General features: G+C 39.0%; 1 protein-coding gene across 1 annotated transcript in view; it reads right to left on the reverse strand.

Moving 5' to 3' along the window:
• Nucleotides 1-16647, reverse strand: part of LOC146732688 (uncharacterized) — a 77064-nt gene extending 60417 nt beyond the window's left edge. Inside the window, exon 1 of the mRNA XM_085492201.1 lies at nucleotides 16497-16647. Within this exon, the coding sequence (XP_085348327.1) occupies nucleotides 16497-16500 (4 nt within the window). The 5' untranslated portion in view covers nucleotides 16501-16647. The remainder of the gene's footprint in view (nucleotides 1-16496) is intronic.
• Between the last annotated feature and the right edge of the window lie 3452 nt (nucleotides 16648-20099).

A 20099-nucleotide genomic window follows, 5' to 3' on the forward strand; every position in this document is an offset into this window, starting at 1 on the left:
ACAGCATGGTTACAATGAGTACTGTATGTGGCAGCACGGTCACAATGAGTACTGTATGTGACAGCATGGTTACAATGAGTACTGTATGTGACAGCACGGTTACAATGAGTACTGTTTGTGACAGCACGGTTACAGTGAGTACTGTATGTGACAGCATGGTTACAATGAGTACTGTATGTGACAGCATGGTTACAATGAGTAATGTATGTGACAGCATGGTTACAATGAGTATTGTATGTGACAGCATGGTTACAGTGAGTACTACATGTGACAGCACGGTCACAATGAGTACTGTATGTGACAGCATGGTTACAATGAGTACTGTATGTGACAGCACGGTTACAATGAGTACTGCATGTGACAGTACCGTTACAATGAGCACTGTATGTGAGAGCACTGAATGTGACAGCATGGTTACAATGAGTACTGTATGTGACAGTATGGTTACAATGAGTACTGTGTGTGACAGCACCGTTACAATGAGTACTGCATGTGACAGCATGGTTACAATGAGTACTGTATGTGACAGCACCGTTACAATGAGTACTATATGTGACAGCATGGTTACAATGAGTACTGTATGTGACAGCATGGTTACAATGAGTAATGTATGTGACAGCACGGTTACAATGAGTAGTGTATGTGACAGCATGGTTACAATGAGTACTGTATGTGACAGCATGGTTACAATGAGTACTGTATGTGACAATACCGTTACAATGAGTACTGTATGTGACAGCATGGTTACAATGAGTACTGTATGTGACAGCATGGTTACAATGAGTACTGTATGTGACAGTACCGTTACAATGAGAACTGTATGGGACAGCACGGTTACAATGAGTACTGTATGTGACAGCATGGTTACAATGAGTATTGTATGTGACAGTACCGTTACAATGAGTACTGTATGTGACAGCATGGTTACAATGAGTACTGTATGTGGCAGCACGGTCACAATGAGTACTGTATGTGACAGCACGGTTACAATGAGTACTGTATGTGACAGCACGGTTACAATGAGTACTGTATGTGACAGCACGGTTACAGTGAGTACTGTATGTGACAGCATGGTTACAATGAGTAATGTATGTGACAGCATGGTTACAATGAGTATTGTATGTGACAGCATGGTTACAGTGAGTACTACATGTGACAGCATGGTTACAATGAGTACTGCATGTGACAGCATGGTTACAATGAGTACTGTATGTGACAGTACCGTTACAATGAGTACTGTATGTGACAGCATGGTTACAATGAGTACTGTATGTGACAGCATGGTTACAATGAGTACTGTATGTGACAGCATGGTTACAATGAGTACTGTATGGGACAGCACGGTTACAATGAGTACTGTATGTGACAGCATGGTTACAATGAGTATTGTATGTGACAGTACCGTTACAATGAGTACTGTATGTGACAGCATGGTTACAATGAGTACTGTATGTGGCAGCACGGTCACAATGAGTACTGTATGTGACAGCATGGTTACAATGAGTACTGTATGTGACAGCACGGTTACAATGAGTACTGTTTGTGACAGCACGGTTACAGTGAGTACTGTATGTGACAGCATGGTTACAATGAGTACTGTATGTGACAGCATGGTTACAATGAGTAATGTATGTGACAGCATGGTTACAATGAGTATTGTATGTGACAGCATGGTTACAGTGAGTACTACATGTGACAGCACGGTCACAATGAGTACTGTATGTGACAGCATGGTTACAATGAGTACTGTATGTGACAGCACGGTTACAATGAGTACTGCATGTGACAGTACCGTTACAATGAGCACTGTATGTGAGAGCACTGAATGTGACAGCATGGTTACAATGAGTACTGTATGTGACAGTATGGTTACAATGAGTACTGTGTGTGACAGCACCGTTACAATGAGTACTGCATGTGACAGCATGGTTACAATGAGTACTGTATGTGACAGCACCGTTACAATGAGTACTGTATGTGACAGCATGGTTACAATGAGTACTGTATGTGACAGCATGGTTACAATGAGTACTGTATGTGACAGCACGGTTACAATGAGTACTGTATGTGACAGCATGGTTACAATGAGCACTGTATGTGACAGCACGGTTACAAAGAGTACTGTATGTGACAGCACGGTTACAGTGAGTACTGTATGTGACAGCATGGTTACAATGAGTACTGTATCTGACAGCATGGTTACAATGAGTACTGTACGTGACAGCATGGTTACAATGAGTACTGTATGTGACAGCACGGTTACAATGAGTACTGTATGTGACAGCACGGTTACAGTGAGTACTGTATGTGACAGCATGGTTACAATGAGTACTGTATGTGGCAGCACGGTCACAATGAGTACTGTATGTGACAGCACGGTTACAATGAGTAATGTATGTGACAGCATGGTTACAATGAGTAATGTATGTGACAGCATAGTTACAATGAGTACTGTATGTGACAGCATGGTTACAATGAGTACTGTATGTGACAGCACGGTTACAATGAGTACTGTATGTGACAGCACGGTTACAATCAGTACTGTATGTGACAGCATGGTTACAATGAGTACTGTATGTGACAGCACGGTTACAATGAGTAATGTATGTGACAGCACGGTTACAATGAGTAGTGTATGTGACAGCATGGTTACAATGAGTACTGTATGTGACAGCATGGTTACAATGAGTACTGTATGTGACAGTACCGTTACAATGAGTACTGTATGTGACAGCACGGTTACAATGAGTACTGTATGTGACAGCATGGTTACAATGAGTACTGTATGTGACAGCACGGTTACAATGAGTAATGTATGTGACAGCACGGTTACAATGAGTAGTGTATGTGACAGCATGGTTACAATGAGTACTGTATGTGACAGCATGGTTACAATGAGTACTGTATGTGACAATACCGTTACAATGAGTACTGTATGTGACAGCATGGTTACAATGAGTACTGTATGTGACAGCATGGTTACAATGAGTATTGTATGTGACAGTACCGTTACAATGAGTACTGTATGGGACAGCACGGTTACAATGAGTACTGTATGTGACAGCATGGTTACAATGAGTATTGTATGTGACAGTACCGTTACAATGAGTACTGTATGTGACAGCATGGTTACAATGAGTACTGTATGTGGCAGCACGGTCACAATGAGTACTGTATGTGACAGCATGGTTACAATGAGTACTGTATTTGACAGCACGGTTACAATGAGTACTGTTTGTGACAGCACGGTTACAGTGAGTACTGTATGTGACAGCATGGTTACAATGAGTAATGTATGTGACAGCATGGTTACAATGAGTATTGTATGTGACAGCATGGTTACAGTGAGTACTACATGTGACAGCACGGTCACAATGAGTACTGTATGTGACAGCATGGTTACAATGAGTACTGTATGTGACAGCACGGTTACAATGAGTACTGTATGTGACAGCACGGTTACAGTGAGTACTTTATGTGACAGCATGGTTACAATGAGTACTGTATGTGACAGCACGGTTACAATGAGTACTGTATGTGACAGCACGGTTACAGTGAGTACTGTATGCGACAGCATGGTTACAGTGAGTACTACATGTGACAGCACGGTTACAATGAGTACTGTATGTGACAGCATGGTCACAATGAGTACTGTATGTGACAGCACGGTTACAATGAGTACTGTATGTGACAGCACGGTTACAATGAGTACTGTATGTGACAGCATGGTTACAATGAGTACTGTATGTGACAGCACGGTTACAATGAGTACTGTATGTGTCAGCATGGTTACAATGAGTACTGTATGTGACAGCACGGTTACAATGAGTACTGTATGTGACAGCATGGTTACAATGAGTACTGTATGTGGCAGTACCGTTACAATGAGTACTGTATGGGACAGCATGGTTACTATGAGTAATGTATGTGTCAGCATGGTTACAATGAGTACTGTATGTGAGAACACTGAATGTGACAGCATGGTTACAATGAGTACTGTATGTGACAGCATGGTTACAATGAGTACTGTATGTGACAGTACCGTTACAATGAGTAATGTATGTGACAGCATGGTAACAATGAGTACTGTATGTGACAGCATGGTTACAGTGAGTACTACATGTGACAGCATGGTTACAATGAGTACTACATGTGACAGCATGGTTACAATGAGTACTGTATGTGACAGTACCGTTACAATGAGTACTGTATGTGACAGTACCGATACAATGAGTACTGTATGTGACAGCACGGTTACAATGAGTACTACATGTGACAGCATGGTTACAATGAGTACTGTATGTGACAGTACCGTTACAATGAGTAATGTATGTGACAGCACGGTTACAATGAGTACTACATGTGACAGCATGGTTACAATGAGTACTGTATGTGACAGTACCGTTACAATGAGTAATGTATGTGACAGCATGGTTACAATGAGTACTGTATGTGACAGCATGGTTACAATGAGTAGTGTATGTGACAGCATGGTTACAATGAGTACTGTATGTGACAGCATGGTAACAATGAGTACTGTATGTGACAGCATGGTTACAGTGAGTACTACATGTGACAGCATGGTTACAATGAGTACTACATGTGACAGCATGGTTACAATGAGTACTGTATGTGACAGTACCGTTACAATGAGTACTGTATGTGACAGTACCGATACAATGAGTACTGTATGTGACAGCACGGTTACAATGAGTACTACATGTGACAGCATGGTTACAATGAGTACTGTATGTGACAGTACCGTTACAATGAGTAATGTATGTGACAGCACGGTTACAATGAGTACTACATGTGACAGCATGGTTACAATGAGTACTGTATGTGACAGTACCGTTACAATGAGTAATGTATGTGACAGCGCGGTTACAATGAGTACTACATGTGACAGCATGGTTACAATGAGTACTGTATGTGAGAACACTGAATGTGACAGCATGGTTACAATGAGTACAGTATGTGACAGCATGGTTACAATGAGTACTGTATGTGACAGTACCGTTACAATGAGTACTGTATGTGACAGCATGGTTACAATGAGTACTGTATGTGACAGCACGGTTACAATGAGTACTGTATGTGACAGCACGGTTACAATGAGTACTGTATGTGACAGCATGGTTACAATGAGTACTGTATGTGACAGCACGGTTACAATGAGTAATGTATGTGACAGCACGGTTACAATGAGTAGTGTATGTGACAGCATGGTTACAATGAGTACTGTATGTGACAGCATGGTTACAATGAGTACTGTATGTGACAATACCGTTACAATGAGTACTGTATGTGACAGCATGGTTACAATGAGTACTGTATGTGACAGCATGGTTACAATGAGTATTGTATGTGACAGTACCGTTACAATGAGTACTGTATGGGACAGCACGGTTACAATGAGTACTGTATGTGACAGCATGGTTACAATGAGTATTGTATGTGACAGTACCGTTACAATGAGTACTGTATGTGACAGCATGGTTACAATGAGTACTGTATGTGGCAGCACGGTCACAATGAGTACTGTATGTGACAGCATGGTTACAATGAGTACTGTATTTGACAGCACGGTTACAATGAGTACTGTTTGTGACAGCACGGTTACAGTGAGTACTGTATGTGACAGCATGGTTACAATGAGTAATGTATGTGACAGCATGGTTACAATGAGTATTGTATGTGACAGCATGGTTACAGTGAGTACTACATGTGACAGCACGGTCACAATGAGTACTGTATGTGACAGCATGGTTACAATGAGTACTGTATGTGACAGCACGGTTACAATGAGTACTGTATGTGACAGCACGGTTACAGTGAGTACTGTATGTGACAGCATGGTTACAATGAGTACTGTATGTGACAGCACGGTTACAATGAGTACTGTATGTGACAGCACGGTTACAGTGAGTACTGTATGCGACAGCATGGTTACAGTGAGTACTACATGTGACAGCACGGTTACAATGAGTACTGTATGTGACAGCATGGTCACAATGAGTACTGTATGTGACAGCACGGTTACAATGAGTACTGTATGTGACAGCACGGTTACAATGAGTACTGTATGTGACAGCATGGTTACAATGAGTACTGTATGTGACAGCACGGTTACAATGAGTACTGTATGTGTCAGCATGGTTACAATGAGTACTGTATGTGACAGCACGGTTACAATGAGTACTGTATGTGACAGCATGGTTACAATGAGTACTGTATGTGGCAGTACCGTTACAATGAGTACTGTATGGGACAGCATGGTTACTATGAGTAATGTATGTGTCAGCATGGTTACAATGAGTACTGTATGTGAGAACACTGAATGTGACAGCATGGTTACAATGAGTACTGTATGTGACAGCATGGTTACAATGAGTACTGTATGTGACAGTACCGTTACAATGAGTAATGTATGTGACAGCATGGTAACAATGAGTACTGTATGTGACAGCATGGTTACAGTGAGTACTACATGTGACAGCATGGTTACAATGAGTACTACATGTGACAGCATGGTTACAATGAGTACTGTATGTGACAGTACCGTTACAATGAGTACTGTATGTGGCAGTACCGATACAATGAGTACTGTATGTGACAGCACGGTTACAATGAGTACTACATGTGACAGCATGGTTACAATGAGTACTGTATGTGACAGTACCGTTACAATGAGTAATGTATGTGACAGCACGGTTACAATGAGTACTACATGTGACAGCATGGTTACAATGAGTACTGTATGTGACAGTACCGTTACAATGAGTAATGTATGTGACAGCATGGTTACAATGAGTACTGTATGTGACAGCATGGTTACAATGAGTAGTGTATGTGACAGCATGGTTACAATGAGTACTGTATGTGACAGCATGGTAACAATGAGTACTGTATGTGACAGCATGGTTACAGTGAGTACTACATGTGACAGCATGGTTACAATGAGTACTACATGTGACAGCATGGTTACAATGAGTACTGTATGTGACAGTACCGTTACAATGAGTACTGTATGTGACAGTACCGATACAATGAGTACTGTATGTGACAGCACGGTTACAATGAGTACTACATGTGACAGCATGGTTACAATGAGTACTGTATGTGACAGTACCGTTACAATGAGTAATGTATGTGACAGCACGGTTACAATGAGTACTACATGTGACAGCATGGTTACAATGAGTACTGTATGTGACAGTACCGTTACAATGAGTAATGTATGTGACAGCGCGGTTACAATGAGTACTACATGTGACAGCATGGTTACAATGAGTACTGTATGTGAGAACACTGAATGTGACAGCATGGTTACAATGAGTACAGTATGTGACAGCATGGTTACAATGAGTACTGTATGTGACAGTACCGTTACAATGAGTAATGTATGTGACAGCACGGTTACAATGAGTACTGTATGTGACAGCACGGTCACAATGAGTACTGTATGTGACAGCGTGGTTACAATGAGTAGTGTATGTGACAGCACCGTTACAATGAGTACTGCATGTGACAGCATGGTTACAATGAGTACTGTATGTGACAGCACCGTTACAATGAGTACTGTATGTGACAGCATGGTTACAATGAGTACTGTATGTGACAGCATGGTTACAATGAGTACTGTATGTGACAGCACGGTTACAATGAGTACTGTATGTGACAGCATGGTTACAATGAGTACTGTATGTGACAGCACGGTTACAATGAGTACTGTATGTGACAGCACGGTTACAGTGAGTACTGTATGTGACAGCACGGTTACAATGAGTACTGTATGTGACAGCATGGTTACAATGAGTACTGTATGTGACAGCACGGTTACAATGAGTACTGTATGTGACAGCACGGTTACAATGAGTACTGTATGTGACAGCACGGTTACAATGAGTACTGTATGTGACAGCACGGTTACAATGAGTACTGTATGTGACAGCATGGTTACAATGAGTACTGTATGTGACAGCACGGTTACAATGAGTACTGTATGTGACAGCATGGTTACAATGAGTACTGTATGCTTATGTTGAGCTCATGTAACCGTATTTACTATAATTAGACATAGTCTTTACCTTGCCGTTTATTCGGTGTTATTTGCTTACTTTACTCCCTATGTCAACAGCAACTATGAGTTTAAAATTATTTCTCAGTACTTATTCACTGTTATAATGCTGTACCATTACTTTCACCATCCTACTACAGCCAGATCTGAAGGCCTTTGCCGCATTCTGGCCACGCTGTGTGGCGCGGATCGCGTGGACGGGTTTCATGTTCTCTGCACGTAATAAGCATCCTTTTTGGGGGATGCCCGGTGGGCGAGGGGAAGACGTGTAGTGGCGTGAAGCTAGGCGATTTGGTGTCGTACGCGAGCGCCGGTTCGAGTCACGCACGCAGTACGTCTTTACTATAATTTGACGTAGTATTTACCTTGCCGTTTATTCGGTGTTATTTGCTTACTTTAAAAACTATTATATCGCTATCTGAACACAGGAACTACATATAGTTCAATTTTGGTTATGAACATATCTCTCCCCCCCCTCCCCCGTCCCTCCCTCGGTAAGTCGGGTGATTGCTCGTCGGTTATGATAAATAAACAAACATTATGATAACTTTAAAGGCCCATTCCAATGGAATATAGTCAACAAATCAACGGAAACACAAATCATATATGCACACTGTACAGAAAATATGCATTAATGTGTGACCTGGTCACAAGACACACGCCTTTCAATTCAGAGGTGAAATGCACCCATGTAGTACAAGCGCCTTTAACATCGGAAGTGAAATACAACTGTATCACAGCATGGGGCTCGCTCCACGGTCACAGTTACAAGGGCCTTTGATGTACGAGGTGAAATGCAACCACGTGACAGCTATACGCGCCAACATCTGAAAGAGCTACGTTTGACCGTAGACTAACATCGGAGGTGAAAATACAACTATATCACAGCATGGAGCTAGCTCCATTGTCACAGTTACAAGCGCCTTTGTTATCATGTATATTAGTCGCGATGCTTTGGTATTCCATGGAGGTGAAAAGAGAAGGAGTCACAGCCAAAATAATCCTCCTAAACTTCTTTTGTTTTAATCAAGTTTAATCCCATAATTCCCTTTGTCTTTTGTAATTTCTTGTTAAGTTTATGTAATTTTTCGTTTTTCAGCACATTTTCCGTTGTATTTTTGAATCGGTAATATTGTAATGTTTCGAAACCTTGCTAGTACTGTTTTTTAGTCCAAAAAACACTTTTTAAAGTTTATATCCCGTGTATGTTCTACTTCCTATGGCAGTGCGTCAATTTTCTTTATACTCCATGTACAAGAAATTCGCTGCATTTTTTGTTTTCGTGCAATCGTTTCAATCACAGCATATGCAAAACAATTCTTCGTCTGTAATATGCTCTTCGATTTCGTTTACGTCTTCTGAATTTAAGGACATAACAGTTTCAGCATCGTAGTCAAACTCGTGCGCGTTATTGATCGTCGCCATATTTATTTTTTATAACACAGTCCCTCTATCATAGGGACTGTGTTTATAAGAATTTGACTAGAATTGTCACGAAAATCGCCGAATGCTGCCGAAGGCGTCTGTAGTATGCTAATACATGGTAATCCTCACTGCGCTAAGAGGAAACTGTCCTCCTTGATCCGTTCGGCAAATAAACTCCCTGATCTAAGTACAAACAGCGGCGGCCATCCTGGTACCTTTGATCTAAGCTTGGCTGTGACTCCTTCTCTTTTTACCTCCATGGATATTCTTTTCCGGATTGCGCAACCGTTACGAACATCCCACGACCGGACTATCCTTCCGGTCTAAACTCGGTAAAGAGATGCTGAATTGTTCTTAATACAGACATCGAGTTACGATACATCGAGTTACGAAAACATCGAGTTACCCAAGCGATCACGCCCATATTTTTAAAACCGGCCCACGCTCAAATTATAACTCGATATTCAATTAACAGTTAGCTGAACTTCGAGTTAAGAGCAATATGTTTTTTTATTTTTGTTGAACGTCCACCTTTAGTAACAAGAACTTTAATTAACAGTTAACCGAACTTCGAGTTACAGGCAACTTAGGTTTGTTGTTCTGTTTGACGTTCAAATTCAATATCCCGAATGTTAATTAACTGTTAACAGAACTTCGAGATACGGAAAACATAAAACGTTAAACAAAACAATAAATTTATGTTGCCCGTAAGTTCGAGTTACTAAGTACTAAATGTGGACGTTAAACAACATTAGCAATTTATGTTGTCCATAACTCAAAGTTTGATTAACTGTTAATTGAACTTCGAGTTATATATTTTGAGCGTGGTTTTGAAAAAGTGGGCGTGGTTTCTAAATATAGGCGTGGTCATTTTTGTAACTCGATGTCTGTAACTCGAACAATTCAGCATCTCCTCGGTAAAACACTCGACATATCGTTTTTACTCGATATATTGGCGCTAATAATTATTCATGCAATCACTGCCTTCGTGGAATTAAAATTCAGATTCCAGACTTTCCTGAATATCGTGCATCAACATAACGATGTGTCTATATAGTGCACAGTAATATAATGCACAATGTATTAATTGTATTAAATATTTAAGTAATAATAGTTATTTTAAGTAAATAATAATCAACAGCCCCCACTTATTTGGATAAGAAATATTGAATTAAATATTAATTTCAATATAATGCTTCATGTACTAATTAAGTATTCATTTTCCGTGAAATATCTGACGTATCGAATGGTTTTGACTGGTTGTTCGTGTAGACCGAGTATCGGGTTTTCCTCAAAGTCTCTCACACTCTCGAATGTGTTTCACGGAGCACGTTCCCAAAATCGAGAAATGAATAGTAATTTCATAGCGATGCTTTACATGAATGTGCATTAGTCTCATCCGTTATAACAAGTGCTGTTAATTCAGTAGAAACTGACAATGTGAATGTTAATTTCTTGTTGCTCCGTGAATAACATTTGATATATTGAGATAATGAATACTGATGTAAACATCATTACCGTGGAATTAATATTCGACTTTCGAGTATGTTTCTGAAAGTCGGATATATTCTGGTATTTTTAAAACTACGTAATAAGCCATGAATTTAAATCGTCGATATTGATTATTTAAATCGACGACGGGTTGTTAATGCACTTGGACTTAAATCGAAATGTTTTAAATGATTTAATGGTTTTAACACTTTCTGCCGCGTCGTATATATGTGCATGTTTTGGACCTCATTTTCCGTTATGTCGAAAATATCGGCAGTATTGACGATTATACCTAATCGGATCCTGTGAAATATATCGATATATCCGGTAAAACAATTTCCACTTCATTTGTTTTTTTTAGCTTCATGGTTAAACACTGTTTTACAAAACTGGACAATAATACTATTTGCAAATTAACAAGTTTGAGCGTGTCGACATGTGTCATTGAGTGGTAGGCTCCATCTGTTGTCATGACGTCAGTCGCGTTTGCTTTAAATTCTAACGAGGCGGACACGAGGTAAAACTACCGGTTAGATATCCAGCTGTTTCTGAAGTTATAGTCATTCTTTGGTACGCTAACATTTATGACTTTTTGGCGATCCTCGACCGATTCGGTCTTCTTTTCTTTGATGAAAAACGTAAAATTATGAATAGAGTTATTTTTGTTGTTCATTTTTTCGATTCCCTGTGGACCTTCACAGAATATTTTTAGACAAAACTGGTATACAATTTACAACAGTTTTAAACGTGGATTGACTAAGTGTGTGGGTAATGGGAGGCACTATACTAATATATTCCATATATACGTACTTATCGGGAGTGCATTGATTAAGCTTTCTGTGATATATGACGTAGTGACGTCATCAAATCTTGTAGCAAGTTAGCAGGTAATACAATGACAAAAGATAAGATAAGATTCTTTTTACACCTGACGAAAAACAAAATGACGAAATGACAAATCAATTTGAATATTAAATCTAATAAGTTTAAAACACCAAATTCGTGAAATCAAATGTTCGATTTAGACTGCAATATCTTCAAACGCGAAAAATTATAGTCGGCACGCTTATTTGTTATACTGTGTGACGTCACATGTTTCCAATTTTGGCAACCAGTATGTGAATGTCTGATGATAAATGTCTCTCACTGATATGTCCTAGCACACGACCTGCTGCGACAACATTACCCATAAGTTGTTTTATTAACAGCAACGCGAACATGTATATTTAATAACAACAGCAATGCACGGCGCAGTTATTTTATCCCCGGTTGAGAACGACCGGTCCCTGCCAACAAGTCACTGCGCACAAGTACGCGCGCAAAAACGTAAACAAGGGCGGCGGCTACGGGGCGGAACTACGTCACAGAACGTTCTATGTACTTCTATGGGTACTGTGCGGGGTGCTGTGGAAAGCCAGACCTCAGACTAGTAATACAACAGACTCGCAACGGCTATTGTTTAAGGTGTTAATCGGCTTAATTGTATATGCTATGCGTGCCACGCTCTGTAGCATTGGCATAGACACCATCGAAGTTTACCGAACACTGGATATTCTGCACACTTCGCGCTTCTTCGGAAATTGCGTATTTCTTTGTAAAACGGATCCGGATATTTTTTAAAAAACGGGAGATGCGTTCTTGACATTTTGACCTTTGCAGCTGTGTAAGAATTTTAAGAATCGACCAAGAATCAGGGGAGTTACAAGTAACTGAATGTGTTAGTGTTTACCTCAAATAGTTTTTGAATATATAATGAGCAACTTTTATTACTAGTCTGAGGCCAGACGAAGGGCCAGAGAAAACAGCTAAAGTCGAGGAAACGGCACAAACGCAACTTTGAAAGTAATCCCGAGAAACCATATGTATATTATGTTTAGGTTTCACACGCAGGCCTGGGGGGGGGGGGGCAATCTTGTTACACTGTTCCCAAAGTATCGTTTTCTGAGAGTTGTCGGCCTCTGTTTCCACTGGTTGCCAGAAGGTGAAAATGACCAGATGTCCACCCACTGGCAGAGAAGACATTGGTCTGGTAATGACACGCGAAGTCCGAAAGTTGATGACGTCATCGTAAATAAGTACCCTCACGCTCTTGAAACCTGGAGTGAACCGGGTTACATGAGTCACGTGACAGATACACTGTTACGTGTTCATATCAATTCTAAATGAAAAGGAAGTACGCGTAATACACGGTCCCTAACGTGTGCATATTAGTGGCTTTCAACAGCTACTACGTAATCCACACGTGATTAATTTACTCCTCCAATCCCATTAAATTAATTAATTTTGGTATCTACCAGATAAAACCACACTCACTTTATCTCCATGCGCTTATTATTACGCTTAACGCGAGTGACGTAAATATGAGATGATTATGTCATCGCGGTCGACAGGTATGAAAACAATTATGACCAAACCCGGAAAAATTGAGACTCATTTATATCTGCCTCTTTTCTGTCAATATCAACATCAAGTTTAATGTGTTTCAGGAATACACGTGATAACGGCGAAGACGGGAAACGGTTTTTTATTAATTACGAGGCTCATCAACATCCCATATCAGCAAAAAATACACACAAAATATAATATACCTACATTTAGCGTAAATTAATGGGGAGTATTATCGCGTGATCTGCGCAATGTTCTGCACATGCAAAAACAACCTGTATATATTTTCCCGCATAGCTATTAATGTACACTTAAAAACGTTGATGGACATACATTTATTTATGTAAATAACCGGGTATGTAGGATAAATATCATAATTAATGCAGCAATTCGCAAATTTACGTTAACATTTACGATATTATAATTGCATGGTAAACACTTATAATCTACGTCGGCTAATCCGGAAATTATCCCGTGCCGGTGATTGCTGTATACTTGTACATATATAACCACCAATTCTATGTTTATTGATGAACGCCCAGCGCCCAATAGTATTTACATAAATACTTGCATAATATTTACATTGTAATAATTCTGATGTAAACGTCATATAATAGGGATTATAACCACTATGCAAACTGAACTCGCCAACATTATTACTGTTTGATGCATACATGGTCTGAGGTTGAGTAGTGTATATAACTAAATAAATGACTGGGTTTTATTTTAGCTTATTTCACTGATGGCTTATTGTGTTAAATTAAAACCCAGTTAATATTTAAATGTAACATGATAATGTATTGTTTTCTTCACAAATTAGTGATTTTAAAACCTATTAAATGTCCCTGTAAGCAGCAAATTACACCCGCTTAATATCTTCCACTCCACAGTATGTCTAATCATTAAGGCAAATCGCTACCATTAACACATAAACAAAATTGATCACAGTAAATCATTCAAAAACTGTTGTATGATGATTCACATACATGCAAGTCATTCATATTTAACGTTTTTACAAAGAAAGAATGATGCGTTTCCAAGACAACATACGCAAACACATTTTCCAGGGATAACTTATACTAATATTCAAAAAATTTTCGTATATCGTTTTTTTAACATATGTCACTTAACAATATTTTGAAATATGATGGAATGTTTCTACCGTAGGAACCAATTGTAAACTGTTCAAAAAAACGCATTTTTGATCAATTTCCGAGGTCGTTTTATGGAAAACTTAGTTCGGTTATATTTTTATTTCAGGATTGTGAACAATACAGTACCCCAACCCTTTTGCTGGATTTCAGGGATTTCTTAATATATTTTTTTTTTCAATGATAGCAAACTATCTTCAAGTTATACATGACTTCGGAAAATCATACATTCTGGGTATGTACTTATATTATATACCAACAACAAACATTTCTATTATTTTCAATTTTTGCTTTGTTAAACTGTTTTACTTCAATTAACAAATGCTTCATTTCTTTAAGAATTTTTCAATTCATAGTGATGTTTACGCCCACAAAGTACCAAGATGTGTGGCCTTTTTGAGTCACGCATAATGCCTATTGGGGTCAACAATGACCTAAAACCACGGGATCAGCACGCGGCATACTGTATGTAGGCAAACAGGTCACCGAGGCAGTATACTGGTAGCAGAATGACGCTTCCATCGTAAGAATATAACTATACTGAATGGACTATGCTGAACTTTGTTACACATGGGCTGTAAGAACGTTTGACTCGTCAGTTGTCTTTTCAAATATAACCTCTCGATGATTGGTCAGTTATCGGAATTATGTTAATTATGATATGCTAATTGAGAAACGACATATCTGAGTTATACGTGTATAATGGTCAATGTAATATTATAGAAAATATTGAGCACAAAAAGGTCAGTCATGTACAACTTAAAAATCATATGAAACGTATACGTATGATGACGTGATATATGTTTGTCAATGATGATGTAAGTGCCAGGCTAAGTAGCAAGGGCCAATTCTGATCACAGAAACAATCGACATTCTTCTAATGTAATCTCTACAAATGACGTCACAATTACGTAATATCGGTGGTTTACCGGGGTCATTATCACGTTTTAAATTGGAATATAGGCCGCCATCCCACATGACGAACTTTTGTAATAACCATGCAGCAAACAATAGAAAATTTCCTTAATTTACTTTGTAAATTTTCTAGGCATGTGGGTAAGTGTACACTATCGCATACTGAAAGAGAGATAACATAGGTATTACGTAACACTGTCATGGCCAAAATTAGTGAAACGGTTGTGCAACAGCTGTTATAAAACACTGGAAACCATCGTGCTATTGAGGCTACCACGACATCGGCTGCATGGGAAAGGCCACGTTGTTTACAAATGCACGAATACAATACCTCTTGTTGACGGTCTCAACAATTGATACTCATACCGTCGGCATTCACAACTTGAGCGACCACGATCGTGATGTCACAGGGACAGAAGTGACGTCAAACTAGTCGCTATATTTCATAATTTTTTTTTTATTTGCTTTTTTTTAATCTGAGCTCCATAACAACGCAGTTGTCCGAACACCGTTTGCATTGTTATTTTCGCACTGACCATGGAACGGAACTACAAGCCATGCACTGACGGACATGGGCTATTAAAATAGAATACTGTGAAATGGTGCATAGGGGTGTTGGAAATACTTCCGCTGTACGTTTCATCACTGCTATTTGTGTCGTCGTGCCAGTGACCGTGTCTCGCCCCGCGGGAAAAAAAGCACATCGAATGAGTGGTAACTTCAGTTTTATGTTATTCATTGTCTCTCTGTATAGCTACTATAGCTGTACTGAATTGTATTTATCAAACAAACATGGTATGTGACAATCGCTACTACCTAGTTAGTTCACGAGAACTTATGACGAGAGGAGATATGCTGGTACTGGCCCCTAGAAGCGAGAACGACCGACACCCGGTCGAACGGACATTTTCTGTGAATCGACCGTACTCCATATATGATCAAGTTCGTTTGTATAGCTGCGGTCACTGTCGATGACATCTACGGTCACTGTTTTACAGGTATTCGGGGAGAACAAGTCACGACAACAAGTAAAACAAAATCCTACTTACCCATCGTGTGTTAAGCAAGAGCCGGGGTGTGGTGATAACTTGGATGTCAGTAAACTACATGGGTGAATGCAGACCCGTATAAATGAAAGTAGACATAACTGGAGTTCCTTTCTGGTGTTAGCACACACACACTCAAACATAAAACACGCACAAACTACCTCATTTGAATAACAGTATGGTAACTAAATATAAAGACCACGTACCTGTAGATTACAATTGATTGGTGGGCGGCCAGTCAGCAGCCTAGACGAGGGCACTTATTTGCATATATGACATCGAAATCCCAACACCGAAAACCCATAAAACGCGGGTTACGCTCTCGAAAACAAACACACCCAGTGTATAGTTCCCCTTGTACGCGTTACATTAAATTGAATTATACAATTTCACGAAGAGGTCCACAGTGGATTCGCTGTCACATCTACCATAGCCGATGTTGATAGGGCGTGAGCTGGAGATCGCCTCTAAATAAACCGACGATGCACAATAAACAATTAAATTAATGATGAACCATAAATTGTAGGAACGTTGTCTTTACAATGCGTCTTGGACACCTTTTTTTCTCACGCCACGGTCCCTTACGCGTGTAACTTTCACTGGGTGTGCCCGCCTCTGATACGACCGCCGAAATACTTAGTAATTAGACACTGACGATAAGCGGACCATGCTCGACGACACTGAAGTTTATTTTACGTGAAGCGACAATTAATTGGATGTAATGTGCTGTATCTTGTCAATTTGAATATACTAGTTTTACTGATTAATATAATGTTTTTATACAGAGTTGCTAGTCCCATGGCAATTCAATGATAACAACGGCCACTACAGGCTGTCGTATATCTCATTAATTTCCCCTTCCCATTCATTTCATTTTTTATTTAGTGTCTTTCTGGCACAATGAGTTATTGACAGTACATTTATGCTATTGCATGAAATTTCGCCCATTCTCCCCGGCGTCATTATCACACATGGATTAAATGTAAAAAAAAAGTGAAATACCATGAAACGTGATACTTTTTGTAAACGACAAAACAACAACCGACAATTGACTAATTAAAATAATAATAATAACAGCTTTGAATATTAATGTATAATTTTCTTGCCAATTGATATTCAAACTGCGCACATTAAAGCCACCTGCCACATCCATTACAGAATGGCATCGACTAGGTATTTTCCTATAAATGACTGTCCAGTCAAATCACGTGACACACAATAATTAACACAATGTTGTTTATATTGTAAAACCGATTCATTACCATGGTAACAAAACAGTGAAATGTACGTAGATACTTTTGTAATAGAAGATAGAATACTCGCTGTTTTCAAAAAAACACATTGAAATAGCTACATATCATTTTAGCGAATTTGATTCAATGCATGAATTAACTGAATCTTAATTTAGCTAAATTGCCAATAATCTTACTGTAAGAATATACTCTATTCTAATTAGCGACATTCTAATTTAGCGAAATTGCGGATTAGCTAAATTGGCTAAAATAACGTGCTAGCTAAAAAGACATGTTTTACAGTATACTACGTCGTCCATATATTTTCTACTTACCGATATTCTTGTTGATTGCCGCCAGTCATTTGTTTTGTGTTCTTGGGTTTGTAAATTGTCCTTTGATTGTAGAACTGGATATGTGGGCGTGTTGTTACGTAATAGATAATGAACGAGTTTCGTAATATCTGCGTCACAAAAGAAGCTTGCAAAGCCAAACCAGTTCGATATCTGATTTACTCTGCGTGTAGAACGAGATATTTCAACGCTTGAATAATCTTTTGCAACCTATTTTGCAGCGTGTATTTGCGTTTGTGTATTTGGCTAATTATAAAAAAGCGCGACTTGAATTGCAAAAAATGTGAAACTGAGAAAACAGAGAAATCAAGAGAAAATCAAATCAACGTCATTATTAAATACATCGAGCAAACGTAAATATGACGCATTGATGAAGCAACCCTGGGTGACTTGAGTGAAACTAGCCGTGGGGTCACAACTTTTTTCTTTGTCGGTCTTTCTGGTACATTTGGTGCCCTTAAAGTTGTTAGTTTTTATACTGAACGTCACTGAAGAGCTATGGTTCCCCCCATAGACTTGTGTAACACAGACGTGCGACACCAAATGTTATTGCAAATACAAGTCGATAAAAGTACACCATTTCTTAATATCACGCAATTTAAACTATCACCAATCGATAGCATGTTTATTAATTAAAACACTCGTCAGCGCGAAAATCATGATAAAATTTTCTGTTTTCCAGGGATTCAGATCACGAAACCGTATGTAACTCTGGAGACAACAATTTTTTTGAGGTCGAACGATGACAAAATTACTCAGGGCTAAATGACATCACTGGAGTAGAACTTCCCAGGCAAAGTGGAACCGCTAAAACGTCAGGGAATGGTTGTCTGCTGCTGTCAGTAGTTTGGTATGGATCTCTTGGTCTTTACTGTTGTTATATATTTTCCCTACATTCTATATTGAAGAAAGTGGCTGCCCCCAAATCCCGGGGAACAAACATCTACCTAATCGTTTTTGTCGCGTTTTTCGCTTTGGTAAAAGTTTAATAAATATATTATCGGTTTGCGATAGTTTCGATGGTTTGATGCGAGAAACTATTCTACTTTTGTCAACTTTCATTTGCATGTTTGTGTTACGCAAGTCTAAGGAATTTGTGCTTTATGTACAAACATTGCTAGTTTTGTAATTATTTGGTCAGATTTATTTGACATAATGGAATAATTTTTTTCTAATGTTGGATAAGTATATGACCATGAGGGTAGTATTTTTTTTCTAATGTTTTCATACATTATGACGGATAATGACGGGGTCAAGGGTCATCGATTGCGGTTTGCTGGTGACATCGTCTCGCGGAAATTTTGAAAAATTTAAAGACACCAAATATATCATAAATTACTAAATTTTACCATCACAAAGACCACAGTCCCTCAATTGCAAAAACTAGAGGACCGACACAGGAATAGCTTTGGACTCGCAGCTACAGTGAAATAGCCAACGTCAACTTAATTAGCTAGTTTTATCGTTGACTGGTGAAGGTAGCGAATACTATTTCAAAAAAGACACAACTCTCCGAAATATAGGTCTATTTAAATAAAATTTGAAAGAAAATGTCCACCAGAATACATAAATCAATAACACGAAAACACTGATTTAGAATTAGTTTGCCAAAACAAACTTTTACAGTAGATTTTTGGAGCTAAATAGTTCGTTTTTTAGTGGTTTAAAACTAATTTATTCAAATAAGTTTTGTTTTTGTTTATAATTTTGGCGGCAAACTGTTCATAAACGCACGTACTATATGAACATACTTGTATATCAAAGAAACGCAAACACAAATATGTTAATTTTGGAGTCAGAGCCTGTTTTAGTAAAAAATATCACGAATTTATCTCGTGTAACATGTACCTTCCATACGACGGATATGTTTGATACCCCGATACCCAAAATGGGCTATCGGTGATCTCATTAGTCGATGCACGCAAATCGAAAGTAAAACGCCACAGTGGGGCAGAGGGGTGGGTGTCCCATCGAAAAAAGGTTACTACGGGGTGACGTCGTATCAGCAAAATTTGCCCCTC

The sequence above is a fragment of the Saccoglossus kowalevskii genome, chromosome 17 (assembly GCF_978046115.1).
Source record: "Saccoglossus kowalevskii chromosome 17, keSacKowa6.1, whole genome shotgun sequence".
In the NCBI taxonomy this organism is placed as follows: domain Eukaryota; kingdom Metazoa; phylum Hemichordata; class Enteropneusta; family Harrimaniidae; genus Saccoglossus; species Saccoglossus kowalevskii.